Below are 18,763 nucleotides of genomic sequence, written 5' to 3' on the forward strand. Positions count from 1 at the left end.
TAAGAGACATATTAATAAACCCTGGCAAGTCACCAAGAATAAGTTATAAATAAGAAAAACACTAACATGTCACATTAAAATCACTCTACAAACACGCCATTGGTAATTGTTTGTCCCTTAGATGATGAGAAATTTGACTGAAATCGGCCTCTCACCTCTGCAGCAGAAGCGAGGTCCAGTGCTGTTCTCACATCAGTGGGCTGGCCAGGAGCTACACAATTTGGAGCGGCTGACAGACAGTTAGTGACCTTGAAAACTTCAGACGGAGCCAACTTTTTTTTTCTGCAGACTAGCTGGCTGACCGTCCACACACTGTCTGTGTTTGCTGTTGCTGTGCTCTTAAGAAAAAACTAAAGGACTCTCGGTGGCTCGTGTTCATGTGGCTCATGGACACTCATCTAATCAATGAGAGAGGGGCTGGCAATGGAGACAGAGCACTGACAGGACGTAGAGAAGGTTAGGTAAAGAATAAGCAACTGGAAAAATGTGGAAGGAAAGATGTGATTGAAACAATAGGATTATGGTGAAGAATATTCATATAGCCGAGGCTAATTCTGATAATGTTTCATTAAAGCATGTAAAAAATAGATACATGGTATTTCTGACTATCTATCACTCATTTACCTGGTGAAATTTAAAGACATTGAATATAAGGATCTAGCCTTGGTGAATATAGGTTTATAACCAATGAACCCATCGCTGTTTTGCCAAAACCATTAACGTCAGTGTAGGAAAGCCTGAGGTTGCAGCCAACAGGTGTCTGTTGGTTTGAAATACCATAATGCTAACATTATGTTGCATTTCTGACAGCAATGTGTTCATGAGCTTTATTTGAGCAGCGAGTAGCTAACATTACCTTAAACAGGATAGGATGGGAGTTACTCAACCTCACATCAGTTTAGGTTAACCTGTAAACAAACCCAGCCTAGTGAACAAACTAATGCTTAGTGTAACTTACCAGTATATTGTTAACATCTCACTGAATATTACTGGAGTGGACAATGGTCACACCAGTGAGCAGAGTGCACTGAGGTTTACTGCCCCATGCTCAAACTGAAGAGTATACAGCCATGCACATGTGACTTCCTGCGTTTACAAACCATGCAGCAAAGGTCTTCAGTCTTATAAATTAATTTGATCTTTGTTATGACAAGACAAAATAAATGAATGCGATCATGAGAAAATGAACCTTGTTATATTGAGATAACAAAATAGTATGTAGCCTACCGTAGTTATTACGAGAAAACCATTAAATAAAAGAAAGAAAGAAAACATGGCCATTCTCCGCTCCTGTATTTTTCAGCCACAGAGGTTGCTGCTGTACAACAGGTCCCAAGAGGCCTCAGAAGAAAGTGCGGCCAGACTGGGGAGAATGGACACCAGCTGTGGGCTAAAATGTAAAAACTATTCAGGGGGGACAGGACACCATGGTGGGCACAGCTGAGTGTACCATTTTCACCAGCAAGGTGTAATTCTCTTTGCATAATTAAGGCTGACTATTTGCAGGAGCAGTTCGGTGTTTGAATAGCTGATGAGCCATTAAAGCCAACAGTGGCAGCCTTCTCATTAGCGCCTTGCTGAGACCACTTGGTATACTATTGTGAATTAGGTATAAATCAAGTGTGTAGCTATGAAGTGTGTAGATAAATAGCCTATCTAGCGCTACAAAGGGAAGGGAGGCTCCTGGATAGTTGGATAACTGTCAGAAAATCCGACAATGTCAGATATATCTGCAAGGAAATAACCCAATCACATGAAGAACCTGTCTTGAGGTTCCCCTGTGTCAGATGCTCCTGGGAGATGTCTTGGATTGCTTGATAGAAAGAGAGAGAGGAACAGTATTAGGTCTCCAGATTTGCAGTGGGGTGCCATTAATTAGGTCTAACAGTAACCTACCCTGCAACTATGAAATTAAAAGGCCAACACCAAGTTTTTGCCTTAAGATACAACCAATTGGGTGGGCAGGCTCCATCTACATGAATTTAAATAACTCATTTTCTGCAGGTGGCCGCCCGGAATAAAAATGACATCATTGCCTCACTGCCCATTTCCGGTTCTCGTTCGCTAGAGGGCGCTGCGCTGTGCAGACCTCGTCATCTGCTGACGTAGCAGTGACGTTGTAGGAAGTGACTGCAAGACAACAAAAAAACTACAGCTGGCTAATGGCTAACCACCGTTAGGTGTTATACCGGTAACAGACGGAGCGTAATAATGTCAACACAACAGCGTTTGAAAGTCTTCCTCTAGACAAACTGCAGTGGCGATTTGGCACCAAAAAGACCGAACACGTGAGTCATGACGATGTAATTTATTTGCCTCCTGTCGCTGCTGGGTTAGCTCACCCTGGTTAGCGAGCTTCCCTGCTTCAAAACAATGATTTAGCGATACTATCAAACATGTGACTGTAGCTCCTGCTCCTCACCGGTACAGACGTGAAGCTGTAGCCAAGTTTCAATCAGTGTTTTACTCTCCAATGCACGACACTGTGGTGCGTTTACGTGCTGTCATATGTGTGAGAATATGCAATTCCATATGGACGATCTGTCGAAATAAAGCCTCATTTGCTCGCTGCTGATACATTTTGCTGTCTGGTTACAAAACAACCATAAAACCCAAATCACTGAGGGTTTCTGGGAAATTCGGCGTAAATCAAACACCTGTATTTATCGTCGTATAAATGTGTGTGTCAGAGTTGTTCTCTCAAGCCTTCAGGTATCATGCCTAATAATGTTATCCAGGGAACGGCTAGGGAAGTGAAATACAAAGCGATGTCTCACGATAATAAAATTTCTAATATATTAGTTATAAAAGTAAGTCAGTAGTTTACAGTTGATCCCACAGGCTGTTGATTAAGAATCTAACAGAATATTTTGCAGCAAGTGAATAACATTAAATCCCCACACTTTTGAACAGAGTTTGCTCAAACTTTTTAGAGAATTTACATTTGTTCATTATAAAAGTTTCACATTTGTCAAACTGCACATTGATTGCTTTACTGTAAAAAGGAGAAGTTGTTTTTGGGTGAGTCTTGGGAAGCATCAGCTGACTCAAATTACAAAACAAATCAGTTTCATTTCCACAGAGAAGTATTACATTTCATTGTTTGCTTCACTTTAGTTGAAAAAAGGTGAAGATGAGAGACTTACAAAAGTTGTAGCAAAACTTAGCTGTTAACTGTTATCTACACTTGAACAATCACTAATATCATAACATAATCTTTTTTTTTTTTTTTTTTGGATATACAGTAGGTTGAACATCACTCAGCCTTACAAAGGACAGCAGCCACATTTCCAAACCACTCCGATGTCTTCTGGCTGTCCACCCCAGTCACCCGCTGTGGCGAAGTCTGAAGTAGCACTAGAGGGAGAATGTCCGCTGCTCGCCGCCACCTTCGCCTACTGGGACAACATCCTGGGCCCACGGGTGCGCCACATCTGGTCCCCGAAGGGCGACCAGTCCATGTTCCTCAGCGATGGAGAGGTCACCTTTTTGGCCAATCACACCCTCAATGGGGAGATTCTGCGCAGCGCAGAGTGCGGCGCAGTGGATGTGAAGTTCTTTGTCCTGGCTGAAAAGGGCGTCATCATCGTGTCTCTCATCTTTGACGGCGAGCTGAAGGGAGACAAGAACACGTGTGCCTTGTCCATCATCCTACCTCAGACAGAGCTGGCCTTCTACCTGCCTCTGCACACCATCTGTGTGGAGAGGCTCAAACACGTCATCCGCAAGGGCCGCATTTGGATGCAGAAGGTACCTGCTGATGTGATCTTAGTGTTCACACATGAATAAACACTTTATTACCCTTTAGGCTCATAAACTGTTCTTTAAAACCTTATCGGGGCCCAAAGTCTTGATTTCAAAGGGGTAATGAGTAATCCGTCACCTCTGTTTTGTCCATTTGGGATTGCAGCAACGCCGGCAGAATAATAAAGTTGCCATCTCCCAACACAGAGGAGTAAGTTGTCTAATTATGTCTGAGAGCTCCAGCAGAGAAAGCCAGTGAGCTGGACACACAACACATTGAGGACATTGCTGTAGAGGCCTATTTATGTTCCGCATATGTTTATCACATCCAAGGCATTAGTTCTATTGTGCTCATCTTGTCAGACTGACATACTCTGACATAAATATTTGAGTAGGTCTTTGTTTTGCCTGATACACCTGCTGCTCTGCCTCTTTCCCTCTGCTGCTCTGTTAGCTGCATTGCTTTGAAAAATTACATAGGCTACATCATGGTCCTCTGTGCCACATAGCTGACAAATACTGCTTCCTGGGTTGGGCATCCATCCACTGTGTGATTCTGGCACAGACCAAATGTCAAATCTTGTGCTGCTCCTTGTGTATTATTTGAGAAACTGGATTTTATTTGTTAGAGAATCAACAGAACAGAAAACAACACGTTAGTATTTATAATCTAAGCGTTCTGCCACATTCGTATCATCAAATGTTGCGCTGAAACTACTAGATTACATCCACTGATAGTACGGATCATCTTCACCTGTCTTGTTTCAGTGTGTTTTCTATTCTTTATCTTCAGGGCTACAACATCATCTCAGTGTTGAGCTTGGAGATCGTCCCCATCATGGAGCTGTTGGCCTCTATGAAGTCACACAGTGTGCCAGAAGATATAAATGTGAGCAGCACACACACACACACACACACACACACACACACACACACACACACACACACACACACACACACACACACACACATATATTCTCACATATTGTATTAATTTAAGCTACTTAATGCTTGTTTAATGCAGTCAGTAATGTTTTTAGTGAATGCAGACAGAGGAACAATGAAGAAAAATTTGTAGTTAATTTTCAAGGAAAAAAAGAAGGTGGCCAGTACTGTTAAAATATATCTTGTCACCTATTTTTTTTTTTTTTGTTAAAGCAAAGGGGGAGTAAACAACATATTATGTAAACATCATGGTGCTGGGAACATGAAAGGAGCGGGGTTGCGTCTCGAGGCACACGTAATATTAAGAACAAAACCTTTTCTTTCTAACTTTGGTAAATTCCTTTTCGTTTTATTCTTTCACTCTCTATTTCCAAGAGGTTTGATATATCCAGGTTCTCTGCCTGGATTACCACCCAGTGTGATTCAACAGATTTGTTCCCCTCTGATATGCAAATGTGGCAAAAAATAGTAGCACAAAGAAGCTCCCCAGAACGATTCTTGTTGTTTCACACACAACGGTGTTTCTGCATCTTATTTTCATGGGACACGTCTGCGAACGTGCCCATCAGCACTTGTGTTTTCGTTGAGACCAATGGTAAAAATGACTAATTTGTTTCGGTCCTGCTGAGCAGATAAAAGACACCGTGCTAAATGATGATGACATCGGGGACAGCTGCCACGAGGACTTCCTCCACAAGTAAGCACTCCTGTACAGGCAAATGGAGACGGATGATGAACAATGCTCATTTAACACCCATCAACCTTCCGATGATGAGTAATGGCTCTTCACTTAGCTGCAGTTTCCTCCAGAGAAAGGATGAAAGCTAAATTGCTGTTTAGTGTTTAGAGTCCGGAAAGTCCATTTCTGCTACGAAGCCCCCAATTGCTCGAGTCGAACGGGATCATTTCAGCATCCTGTGTCTGGAACTTATTTACTTGAATCTCAGGCACATTTACAGCTGATATGTGAAGATTTCTCAGAGGTCCAAGGTGACAGCCAATCTTGTGGTCATTAGAGGTCATTAAAGTTATCAGTGGTTGTTTATTTCCATATGTCAGCTCTCTGATAGACTTTCAAACTGTCCAAAATGTCCCTCACCTTCACCCAGTGTCTGAGCGGGGATTGGGATTGGCTCCACCCCCCAACCCCAAGCCACCCCAAAAGGGATAAGCAGTATAGCTAATGAATTATTAGGCTAATGTAACTTGCCCAGAGCGAGTTGACTTTATTCCTCCTTCAGACTCTTAAATGGCAACTTCAGTTTTTATCAACCTGGGCCCTGTTTTCATATGTTTTTCTGTATATGTGAGTGATGGATAATACTTTTATTGAGGTCGCTGCAGTATTAAGCAGGGCAGGCAGCCTGCAGCCCAGCTAACACTCTTCCACGGGGCAAGTGGCTCCCGTCAAAGTTCGCCCTATAAACGGGCATTTTTTTCACACTGACAGGCTCAGATAGTTACGATGAGTGTCCGACAACATACTAACAGCTAACTGTTAGCCATAACTTGTGAAAGCTCTCTGAAAGCTGCGCGAAGAGCAGCCGAACATTTTGTTGTTACAATTTGTAAATTCTCCGGTCATCTCTCTTCACCTCAGTCAATTCCCCCCCGTGTTTTGCTGCGAGTTATCGTGAGATTTCAGAACGAGATTTGGACACAGATCACAGCAAACAGTGACCTCCAGCCAAAGGTAGAGACATACGTTCATTTCTCCTTTCTAGTATGTTGTCGGACACTCATTGTAACTATCTGAGCCTGTCAGTTTGAAAAAAATGCCCGTTTATAGGGCGAACTTTGACGGGAGCCACTTGCCCCGTGGTAGAGCGTTAGCTGGGCTGCAGGCTGCCTGCCCTGCTCAATACTGCAGCGACCTCAATAAAAGTATTATCCATCACTCACATATACAGAAAAACATATGAAAACAGGGCCCAGGTTGAAAAAAAACGAAGTTGCCCTTTAAATGTCTCCCGACCTAGTTCCATTGCCTCAATCATTATTCCTAAAATCTGTCAATAATAATAAGAGTAATGAATAGTGAAGCTAATTGGCTCTATTTTGCATGTCTTTGTCTGTTTGGTTCAGGGCCATCAGCTCCCATCTGCAGACTTGTGGCTGCTCAATCGTTGTCGGAAGCAACGCAGAGAAAGTCAATAAGGTAAATTTGCCACATTATCAGCCACACATATGCAAAATATGTATCATCTACATAGTGTCAGACTAGTGAGGACTAGTCAGGCCGATTGATGGATAAGAGGCAAAACGTCTTCCTGGAGTCCAATTGCCTTCGATTCAATTTGTTGCTCAGGGATCATCTACATAGAAATAAAATGTTTTGACAAGTGCTGCTGCTCTACGGTTAATGAGACCCTCTTGCACTTTTCAGTCTAAAACTGCCTTTGTCAGAGGTTTTGTCACTTCGGGCTTAGCGGCGGTTACTGTCGCAGCAGTGTCAGTGAAGAAGCAGTTATACTGTATGTAAAGTCATGTAAGCTGCTTAAAAAGGAGCACATCTCTGAATTAAAAGAAGACACGGTAAACAAGAAAGAAAACTGATATTGCACCTCACATGCTGTTTACAGCCGCCTACAGTTGAAGGTAACTGTAAACAGTTTGCCCAGTGAATATCAAAAGATTTTAATTTGTATTTTTATTGGCTTGAGGCCTGAATTTAGTACCAATTAAATCAACACTTTTATCTGTATCTAACATCTAGCCTCAAACCTGATGTTAGATTAAGGTTTAAAACGAAAATCTAGCTTCATTTGCAAACCACTTTTTTCTAGAAAATCATAACAACCAGCACAAAAATAAATAGATTTTCTGCCCACGTTTTTGAAATAGAAACCTGATAACTGTATTAGGTATCCCCTTATCGAGATCATGAAATTATTTCCAAAACAGTTTCTTTTGCCTGAAATCTATCAGTCTGTGTTATCCGTGTAATGTCAGTGATTGAAACTGTCACTGTTTGTTTGACAAGTCTGTCTTCTTGCAGATTGTTCGGACTCTCTGCCTCTTCCTCACGCCGGCCGAGAGGAAGTGCTCTCGCCTCTGCAAGAGCGACTCTTCCTTCAAATATGATACCGGCCTGTTTGTTCAGGGTCTTCTCAAGGTAGCCGCCAGTTCCTTCTCTCTGTATACAGCACTGTGTTATTAATGTGATTTCAATAAGAACCCTTATTGGTCTTTGTTTGATCTTTGCCAGTCTCTTGTTCTGACCTAATTTCATTTTTTAGACCTGAAAAATGTTGCAGCGGGATCTTTTTGCACTGCAGATGTTTCAGGTCTATCTTAATACATGGAGCTTTTTAATTGTTTTTTTATTGTTTTTTTTAATAAGGCAGTTGCAGCTTGTAAACGGATTTAGTTTTGTTGCTCTTCTGTGTTTAGCTGCAAAGTTTTCCACTATTACTTCAGGTCGAGTGCAGAACAGAGAATTGACTGTCTAGCATAGTTTCAGCTTTAAGAGAATTTGTCACAGTATTTACAGTGGAGGTTCCCTCAGGCAGCGCAGGTACGACTCTACATAAGCCACAAATCAACATGAGCAGAATGAGAACGACAAAAGATTGGTTTGGTTTGGGGGAGCCTGTTAGTTCATTCAGAGTTAGTGTTGTGCACACTGGATGTGTTGCTGAGCTCCTGCAGGATCTTATTTTAGACTTCTCTGTAAAAGGCTGTTACAGCTGGTCCAGGTAGAAACAACCAAAAAAAGGATATTGGAAGCTCCATGTTTGCAAAATGTGAAATGATTTATTAAAGCTTCTTTGCACGCATAAGACGTGGATTTACGATGTTTCTGCGAAGCTACTTTGATGTCTTTTGTTTATCGTATTTCCATATGCAGCTGCTTGCTTTTTGCTTTTCTTCTGTTTCTTCTATTGTTGTTTCTTCATGTTTAAACATAGTCTCTGCTGTACTTGTCTGCTCTCGGGACATGACATGAATAATATGAACATGCATTCACACATCACATAAAAAAATCATCATACCAGGTGGTAAGATTAGCCTGGAGTTGGCATGTTGTCAGTATGGGCTTCCACTCACCCCCCCCCCCTCATGTTTTCTTTCTTTCTTTTATTCCCAGGACTCCACAGGTAGCTTCGTGCTGCCTTTCCGCCAGGTGCTCTACTCGGCGTACCCCACGACTCACATCGACGTCGACATCAACACGGTGAAGCAGATGCCGCCGTGCCACGAGCACACGTACAACCAGCGGCGCTACATGCGGTCGGAGCTAAGCACGCTCTGGAAGACAGACAGCGAGGAAGACATACCCCCAGACACAGTCATCCACACTGATGAAACCTTCACACCTGACCTGTAAGCCGCGCACTCATCCATCTACTGTGTTTGTGTGACATGAGAGCCCCATGTCTGCTTCTTCTTTCTGGATACACTACTGCTTTCCTCTTACATTAAATATGACAACCACTGTGGCTTTTCTTTCACAGGAATATATTTCAGGACGTCATGCATAGAGACACGTTGGTGAAGTCATTTATAGATGAGGTAAGAATACAGCAACACTTCCTCTATATATTATTCTTTATTGTTCCTGTAAAAAAATTTTAAAAACTCACCCCTGAACATCAAATAAAGACACACATTTACAGTCAGGAACAAAACTATATATCAACTTAACAACAAAAGAAAAATAATGAATAAAATAAAACTTAAAAGCCCTTCTACATCAAAAATCTTCCTATGCTACAGTTTTACCTTAATTAAACAGCTTCCCAGTAATTGTGATGATTTAATAAATTACATGTAACTTGTTACAAAGGAGAATGGAGGCTAAAACCAACCTTGCAAAATCAGCACCGCCGCCCCGGTGTCCCAGCTCTCGTCTTGGCAGCATTGCAACACAAACACGCCCCATAACCTGTAATCTCTTGTTTTTGACAGATATAATATACACGTTGTAACACGTATATGATATATAACATTACGTACTCTCTCTTTATTGATTTCTCACCGACTTTGTTGAAAACAAACGCACATGGTCAGGAGGAAGGTTAGCAAAACAGCAGAAAAGTGACCGGACTAGTTCCCCTTTAAATAGTGTAGATGTGTCGTCATAGAAATGTTGTTCATCAGCAAGCTGAGGTAAATTAGTTGTAACAAATGTTCAATATTTTCTCAATATTATTTGAACCATTCAACAATCACTTCCTCTGTGTACAATTATAGATTTTCAATTTTGTGCGCAATCACTTTTGATTACAGTCATGAATCTGGTATCTTGTGTTCTTAGTGAAGTCATAAGGATCGGAGGAACTAGAATTTATATTACATCCAAACTACTATTTTTTCAGCCTGCACACACTTATTCTGGTTACCAATAAGTATTCAAATCAAATTAATCTTTATTTCTAAAGCAATTTCCATACATAGAGTGCAGAACAAAGTGCTTTAAATGGTTAAAAAGCAAAAATCTATGGGTTGTGCTACTGTGTGTATTCAAATTCAACAAGTGCTGGTCAGTACGTGTGGTTGTTTGACATTACAATTCTTTGTTGTATGGGCAACAGTCACTGCAGTGATACTGAACCAATACCAAGAAAAACATGGTATTTTGTAGCTGCACTGATTTATATGCATTTCTATTACAAACTGTCGTCAGAGTGATTTAAAATTTTTAAACCATTTCCTCATTGAGTCGCGAGCGATTAAATGATGTGCGGTTTGTCAACTCTACAGCGAAGATTAAACCAGCTGCTGCTTTTAAATGTAATAGAAGTGCATGTGGAGGGGTTTTATTATGTGACATTTCACAGCAGGGTGACATTGTGAAGTTGAAAGCGGTAGATCCACCGTCATATTTCGATCGATGTCTCAAACAGACAGCGAATCGTGTCACATACAGGAAATATGTGTTTCCACTGTAGTTATCTCTAGAGCCCACGGATACAAGACATTCGGATTTATTCTCAAGGGTCACAACCCGTCATCTGTGCTGCTGAAAGTGCTCCCAGAGTTGAATTCACAAGTTTTTTTTTTCATGACAACAGCAATATGCTTCTCTCTCAAGGTTAACAGTAAAGAGAAGGGGGCGGGTGTATTATTCCAAGTATTTCCAGTGGAGTTGTAGCCCGGACTACTAATTGACATCCTGTGTCGTACCCAGGTGTTCATGCTGAAGCCGGGTCTGTCCCTGCGGAGCACCTACCTGGCCCAGTTCCTGCTGCTGCTCCACAGGAAGGCCCTCACACTGCTCAAGTACATCGAGGACGAAACGTAAGAGCTGTCACTAATAAGACTTTAATCCAAACAACAAAAGGGATTAACATGTGGCAATAAACCATCACACACACACACACACACACACGCATTGCAGCTACTGCACCACAGGAAGAAACAAAACATGACTTTGTTAAATGCGTCTAGCTTGAGTGCATCTGGTCAGTGTGTGAAATAAAGCACACATTTAAAAACTGTCAGCACCAATGTAAAAAAAACAAAAACAGATGTCATTGGGTTAACTTTGCATTCTGTCTACTGTCAGCTGGTTTCAGCTCTTCACCTGTTTGCCCCACTTCTACTCTCTCTGCTCATGTGTGCAGTAGGGGTGGGCGATATGGCGATATTAGATCGTGAAGGATTAGAGCGTGTAGACGATCTGCCAAAGTGCAGAGATCGTAGGATCGTCTGGGGCTCATTCTATAAACTGCAGTTCTATGCTGCAAAGCGCAAACAAAGGACATTTGCAAAGTTTGCTAAAAGAGATAACAACAGTTACTTTAGTTTGTATCTTTATTTGGCCCTTTTCAACTTAAAATCCTTTTAAAATGACTGTGTTGAATAAAACAAACAGTAATGTCTTCATTGATATTTTACTTTCATGTTTATTGAAAGCTCCCTTTTATGTTGCAAGAGTCCACTTTATCAGAGTGTTGTTGTTTGCACATGTTGGCAAAACTGCAACTATTTAGATTAAAATCTGTTCAGAAAGGTTCTTTGGCCTAAATTGTCTATTTTTCCTTTTTTCGATTTAAGATCGTGATGAAATCGAAATCGTGACTTCATTTTAAAAAAAAATCGTGATATGATATTTTTGCCATATCGCCCACCCCTAGTGTGCAGTATTTCAATAGAGCCGAATTTCCAACCAAGCTGTTCTCATTTTTCTGTTTCTGTTGAGTGACAACGGAACAAGGTTAAAATTGTGACTGAATACAGCCTGTTACGACTACACGTTGGCCTCAAAAACATTTGCAAGCTGCTTCTCTGCTGCTGCTATAACCTGATTTTATAACCACAGTGTCATCTGACAAAATAAGCAAAGACATAGAGAACTAGAGATTTATCACTAATCATCACCTAGAAAGAAAGCCACAAGTGTCAGAATATCTTTCTTTTTTGGCTCTAACACAGAGTGATCCTTCCGTCTGCGATCCGCGACAATTTTATATTTCCACCTCAACAAGTAATTTAGCTCGATTGTGGAAGGTCACAGGTCTTTATTAGCGGTTGGTCTTTATCTCAGTTTTCACCGTTTGACATGTATAATTTATCATAAAGGTATATCAATATAAAACCTTTGCTTTCAGGAGTTCCTGTGAACGTTGCTTCATTATTTTAAATAGCATTTTAATAAGAATTTAGTGTAATATTTAAAATTTGATTAATAGCCCTGTAGTAGTTCACACACGCTCTTGTTTCTGAACAGCCAGTTCATTGTTCTGCTGCAAGAACTGCATTGTCTTGTCTCCAGTTGGTTGCGTTTCTCTTGTTTGCATGCTAGTCAAATCTGCTGGTTTCATTATCTTAGGACATAGCAATGGCTTCTCTAACTCCCTATCTCTCTCTCCTGATGTCTTCTCCTTTAGTGATATTGATATATGCGATGAACATAGATCATTTGCCATGTTGGAGGCAAGGCTCAGTGTATTGGAAGCACTCCTCTGCTTCCCTGTAAACCAGAGTGACTCAGGATAGTGCTAAGCCCACAGTGGGCACCTATACATGATCCAGTCATGCACCAGTGTTGGAAAAGAACTCTCTTTAAATCTACAAAAAAATAGGAAACACCACCAAAAATAATATAGTTTTGCCCTGATTTACCACACTTTGTAAAATTTTATATTTTCTGCCTCTGGTCCCCAGGGTTTTGCCGTTTTGGCGTGTGGTTCTGGCGATCCCTGAGGGACAAAATACTCAACACAGAATGATATGGAACCAAAAATATTAACTGAAGTTTTTGGAAGGATCTATTCTCAGTGGGTTAGAGAGCACACTCAGAGCTGCAGCACATCCTTTAGCATAGACTTGTGTGGGAATATGGGAAAGTTCAGCTCAGATTCACTTGACTGGAGGTGCACAGCAGACACCATGTGAACAGATGAAGATGAAGAGCAGTTTGTCAAACAGAGACAAAATGAAGCGTACGGTCAGGACACTATTCGCAAGAGAAGCAGTGCAAAGAATTCAGGCGTCCCTCTGCTCACTCTGTTCTTCATGTATAGCCTCGATGCGTTGCACGAGAAATCTACAGGAGAGAAATCTTGTTGTCTCTGTGTATTCCACCAAATGTATACACAGGGACGCAGAGTTCTAGTTGTAGCTCCCAGCTGACTTGCTTGTCTGGCATGTCCTCACTTGAAAATCATTGAGACATGCTTTGTCAGGAAATAACTAACATCACACACACTCAAAGGGCAAGTTTCCTGTCTCATAAAAGAAACACGGGCAAAGATGGCCCCAAGTTCCAAATCTGTCCTTCAAAGGACTGACCTCATACTGTATGTGTATGTGGTGAAGAACACAAAAACAAACTGTCCTTGAGTTTAGCAGCAGGACATTGGACTCACAATTTGAGAATAATACAGAAAAAAGAAACATTTATGTATGAGGAGCATCGCAGACCTCTAGCATAGCAGGGCTTAGTGCATACAAAACAAATAAATGAGTACACTACAAATGATAGATTCAGGGGTGAAGGACTGTAGAAGTGCGGCACCCTTGGTACTGCTGGAAATAAGAGTAGTAAGGCTTTGCAAAACACCACAACAAGACAGGAAGGTGCTAGGTCCAAAGAGTTATATGAAAAAGACTGACAGATGGAAGAAGATAATTGGGTGGTTGTTGTTTTTGTTTTATTTTCGAAACCACTGAAGATTTGCAGAGTGATATTAGACTTGTAGAATGAGACGCTTCATTATTTTTCAATCTTGGCAATCGATCAGTCATTAAAGTAAGTTGTCAAGCAAAAATGTTGAACACTTTGCATTTAAAATCTGACGATGTGCAGCTCTTGTCAGCTTGTGGTCCGGTTATATATCATCAGATTTGCAACTGGACAAAACAAGCAGAAGCTTCACCTTGGGCTGTGGGTAACCTATGACAACAGACCAGGAGATTTTTGTTTTTCCCCTGTAGTTTTACAGAACAAACAGTTGATTCCAATATTTCCAGACTCATAAACAAGAGTAATTATTACAGCATTAGTTGGGGAAAATGATGAAAATGAATATTAGGTTGATGATGATTCATGTTGGGAAGACGTGGCTGTTGCTCCGGCGACACAGGATGATGAATCCTCAGCATCACGCGGAGTGGCTGGCAGCTCCCCTGCTGACATAGCATGAATGAAGTGAATGATGTGTCGAGTAAGAAAATGATGTGAAGCGCTCTGGAGTGGGGCCAACAGTGGCACTTCCCCCATCATCATCATCATCATCATCATTATCAGAACTCTAAATTATGTTTTTATGATTGCCATTTGATCACTGACAGAGAAATTCTCATTTCTCTGCCCCCCTCCCCCCACTCAAGCACAGAAATGAGACTGTATGCCAGGCTGCAAGGTGACCTAGTGGCTTTTCATGGCCCGACACAGCATTATGATTTCGCATTAAAGGGATAGTTCACCCAAAATTCAAATTTCACTCATTATCTACTCACTCTCATGTCGACTAAGAACTGTGAGAATTTTCAGAGTCCTCCGTTCCTTCTCTGAGTTACGGGGGGGGGGGTCCGCGCAGCAGTATTTGTCCATATAATGGTTGTCAATGGATACCAACTTTCTTCGTCCAAAAAGACACACCAAAAAACATCCAAATACCTCCATACTGCTCGTCTGTAATGTCCCTCTTGTACTGAAGCCCCGACATGAGAAATTGTTCCGAAAAAAATTAAATAAGTCTATATTTTAAGCTTGTTTGTAGCGGAAGCTCCCAGTGTCTCAGTTCACTGCTCTTCCTGTGTCAGTGTAAATCTCGCGTGATTTGCACTGACCGGCAGAACAATTTCTCATGTCGGGGCTTCAATACCAGAGGGACATTACAGACGAGCAGTATGGAGGTATTTGCATGTTTTTTGGTGTGTCTTTTTGGACGAAGAAAGTTGGTATCCATTGACAACCATTATATGGACAAATACTGCTGCACGGACCCAGAGAAGGCACGGAGGACTCTGAAAATTCTCGCAGCTCTTAGTCGACATGAGGGTGAGTAGATAATGAGTGAAATTTGAATTTTGGGTGAACTATCCCTTTAATACACCTTTTATTAATGTAGCCAGTAACCAGAACAGTCACTCAACAATAAAACAAGTTAAAAGCCACAGCACTGTAACTTTACACTCTAATACACCCATAGAATTCCCTCCTCTGTTAGGATTGGGAGAGCTTGGAATAATTGTGTGTCCAGTCACGCTCTGGTCCCATCAGGATTACAGAAACCACCTTCTGGCTCAGCTCCAGAAGCACCCCCCTTAAGCCCCCGACAATTCATCAGAGACTCGGCAGTCTACCATGTCTTTAGCTTCCCTCCCAAATTTTTTTTTTTCACACCGCCCTCCCTGTGGTGACCTGGTCATTGCTCCATCTGCGCCTGACTCATCGCCTTCCATCCTCCCTGTCAGCACACTGACCTTCCCGCGTGTTTCAGGACAGAAGCCACTCCATTTAATCTTCTGCCTCTACACAGTCTTGTTTTATTCTCGTTGCCAGAAGATATCAGCAAGTGCTTCTTTATTGAGCGTATAAATATTTAAACACTAACCCCTGACCTAGGCTTAATTGAATAACTTATGATTAATGTAATGCATGCAATTCAATCCAAGAAATGTTATTTGTCCCCTGGGGGCATTTCAAAGGGCAAACAGAGTAAAAATTGAAACCCACAAAATACACAACCAGCACAAGACAAAAAAAACAACCTAAAAACAAAAATGATGACAATGACATGAAAAAAACGTTTAACCCTAAAACTACTGACAGTCATGTGTTTGCATGTAAAACCCGTGTCTAAACTCAGATCTCACGGGTGTCTGTAGTTCTCTCAAATCACTTTTTTCCATCTGATCTCTGCACATGTATTCCCACAGATTCATAAAACCCCGGGGCACATGTGAAAACCTCATGCACAAGTTTGAACATTTTCACTATGCGCAGCCCCGGGCGAAAGCGTCACACCTAATTGAGTGTTCCCGTTGCATGTGATGTGCTGCAACTTCAAAACTTTGCTGTTACATTCAAAAGCTTGAAATTTTCCAGGAACTGTGGTCGTTAAAAAAAAAAAAAATAATGGCGGTTGGTCCTCGGGGTGTTAAATTCACAAAACAGAGTGTTACTCTAAAGCTGAAATTCAGGAGGAACTAGAGAATCAGTACAATGTTGATGGTTTTACTTTTCTTTTTTAGTGTAGTTTAATTTATTCATCAAGCTTTCCATTATTTTTCTGACCATAAAACCTTTTTTTATATTTTTCTTTCCTTCTGTCTAAACTGCTTCAAATGTTCCCAGCAGAGATGTTTTGAGCGTAATTCTTTTCTCACTAGTAAAACCTTGAACATATCTTACACTGGAGACAGCCTTTAACTACCCGAGCGATACCATTGCTTTGCGTGTTGGTATGAAGTCACAAGAGCACTCTTGTTTACGGTATTACGAACAGCCTGAGGTCTTAAGGTCGTGTTATTTTACAGGTGCCTTGACAAGATTGTTTATGCTCAGTTGCCATCCTGTAGCAGCATACATAATTCATCATGGCATGGCGTTCCTGTGCACACCTGCAACCCAACGAGATGCTAATGCAAATCCTCTGACCCAGAGAGTATTGTCGGTTGTTAACAGTTTATGCACTACAGTTACAATGTCCTCCCCGCCTCCCCCTCACAGGCAGAAAGGGCAGAAGCCGTTTCGATCCCTGCGTAATTTAAAGACGGACCTGGACCTGGCGGTGGAGGGAGACCTGAACATCGTCATGGCCTTTGCCGAGAAGCTGAGGGCGGGACTCCACTCCTTTGTGTTCGGGAAGCCGTTCTACACCAGCATGCAGGAGCGGGACGTCCTCATGAGCTTTTGACTCTTATTTCCTCACCTGCACTTTACATAATATGAGACGGTTAAAGGGATAGTTCACCCAAAATTCAAATTTCACTCATTATCTACTCACCCTCATGTCAACTAAGAGCTGTGAGAATTTTCAGAGTCCTCCGTGCCTTCTCTGAGTTACGGGGGGGGGGGGTCCGCGCAGGAGTATTTGTCTATATAATGGTTGTCAATGGATACCAACTCTCTTCGTCCAAAAAGACACACCAAAAACATCCAAATACCTCCACACTGCTCGTCTGTAATGTCCCTCTTGTATTGAAGCCCCGACATGAGAAATTGTTCCGAAAAAAATTAAATAAGTCTATATTTTAAGCTTGTTTGTAGCGGAAGCTCCCAGTGTCTCGGTTCACTGCTCTTCCTGACCAGCGGAACAATTTCTCATGTCAGGGCTTCAATACAAGAGGGACATTACAGACGAGCAGTATGGAGGTATTTGGATGTTTTTTGGTGTGTCTTTTTGGATGAAGAAAGTTGGTATCCATTGACAACCATTATATGGACAAAACTGCTGCGCGGACCCCCCTGTAACTCAGAGAAGGAACGTAGGACTCTGAAAATTCTCACAGCTCTTAGTCGACATGAGGGTGAGTAGATAATGAGTGAAATTTGAATTTTGGGTGAACTATCCCTTTAATGGAAAGAGAAGGTTTTGTTGTGTGGTCAATGATTTGTTTTTATTGTTACATGGAAGCATGCGATTGTGTATTCACAAGACAATTAACCTGAATATGTGTTTGTGCTTTGCTGAAATGAGACAGAACATTTCGTGTCTTGACCTGTACAAGACAGGCTTTTAAAGACTGATCGTTACTGCTGTTATGAGCCATTAGAGTTAAGGTTTTGATATATTGCTTGGACAAACTGTAAGCATAATGTGAGTTTAATGTTTTTAGAGGGCTTAAATTATTCTCTGCAGGATGAATTATTCATGTTTTCCATGCCTTCTGTTAGTAGAGGGTCTGTATTAATTTATGGTGTGAGAATTGGTGCCCACCACCAGGACATTTGCAATTTAATTTTAATTATATTTATGAAAACATGCGTTATTAGTGTCTTCACTGCCTGTGTTATACATCAGCCTCGGTTGGCCTTTCAACCTTCAGAACTCAAGGGTTCCCTTTTTAAAAAAAATTCAATTAATACCTGCTTTTGTGAATGTGAATAGTGCAGATGGGGTGACGGTACTGAAAGGTTGAGTAATCAAAAAGCAGAGGGACTTTATTAGAGAGAATACAAAAGCAGTATAAATGAAAATGATCATAACAATCCCTTTAAACCGCAGGCTGTGAGTGTTAATATTATATACCTTTACCTTGTCAGGCTTTAAATGGATTTGCACTGATTTTTTTTCTTCTCTCTCTTTCCCCTTCTTCCTACAGCCATAAAGCTGCTGTTTGCTGTTAGGATTAGTAGGAAATTTGCATCTTATAGGCAATCAACTTTGTTTCTTTGCTTAGAGCATTGCTTCCAAAAATGCAAATCATGTTGACATTGTAATGTGTTGAACTGATAATGGAGTGCCATACTTTTTTTTTTTTTTTTTTACTACATTTTACAAACAGTTTTGTTGTTTTATTGACTGATTTTCTTTGTGAAATTGTTCAGACAGAGCAATGACTAATAAACACTGCAGTAACAAACTGAACAGCCTTTACACTGGTTTGAATTCCTTTAGAATCAGAGACTGGCACAACTGGATCCGTATACCTGAAAGAATGAAGAATGTGATTT

General features: G+C 41.2%; 1 protein-coding gene across 1 annotated transcript; it reads left to right on the forward strand.

The window, feature by feature from the left end:
- The first annotated feature begins 2,101 nt into the window (after window positions 1–2,101).
- c9orf72 (C9orf72-SMCR8 complex subunit) lies at window positions 2,102–18,673 on the forward strand. The gene is made up of 11 exons (XM_085767403.1): window positions 2,102–2,288; window positions 3,249–3,750; window positions 4,538–4,633; window positions 5,322–5,386; window positions 6,775–6,847; window positions 7,688–7,804; window positions 8,780–9,015; window positions 9,147–9,204; window positions 10,823–10,932; window positions 16,817–17,054; window positions 17,674–18,673. The coding sequence occupies exons 2-10, from the start codon at window positions 3,304–3,306 to the stop codon at window positions 17,001–17,003; spliced, it is 1,389 nt and encodes a 462-aa protein (XP_085623529.1). The 5' UTR covers window positions 2,102–2,288; window positions 3,249–3,303; the 3' UTR covers window positions 17,004–17,054; window positions 17,674–18,673.
- The last annotated feature ends 90 nt before the right edge of the window (window positions 18,674–18,763 follow it).

This window comes from Trachurus japonicus, chromosome 22 (genome assembly GCF_045865225.1).
Source record: "Trachurus japonicus isolate A0001 chromosome 22, Traja_1.0".
In the NCBI taxonomy this organism is placed as follows: Eukaryota; Metazoa; Chordata; class Actinopteri; order Carangiformes; family Carangidae; genus Trachurus; species Trachurus japonicus.

Bases quoted from the DNA above. Each gene is read 5' to 3' on its own strand.
- c9orf72 (XM_085767403.1), top strand. From the start codon at position 3,304: ATGTCTTCTGGCTGTCCACCCCAGTCACCCGCTGTGGCGAAGTCTGAA. The intron at 9,205-10,822 runs GTAAGAATACAG...TGTCGTACCCAG, and splicing joins TGAAGTCATTTATAGATGAG to GTGTTCATGCTGAAGCCGGG. The intron at 10,933-16,816 runs GTAAGAGCTGTC...TCCCCCTCACAG, and splicing joins AAGTACATCGAGGACGAAAC to GCAGAAAGGGCAGAAGCCGT.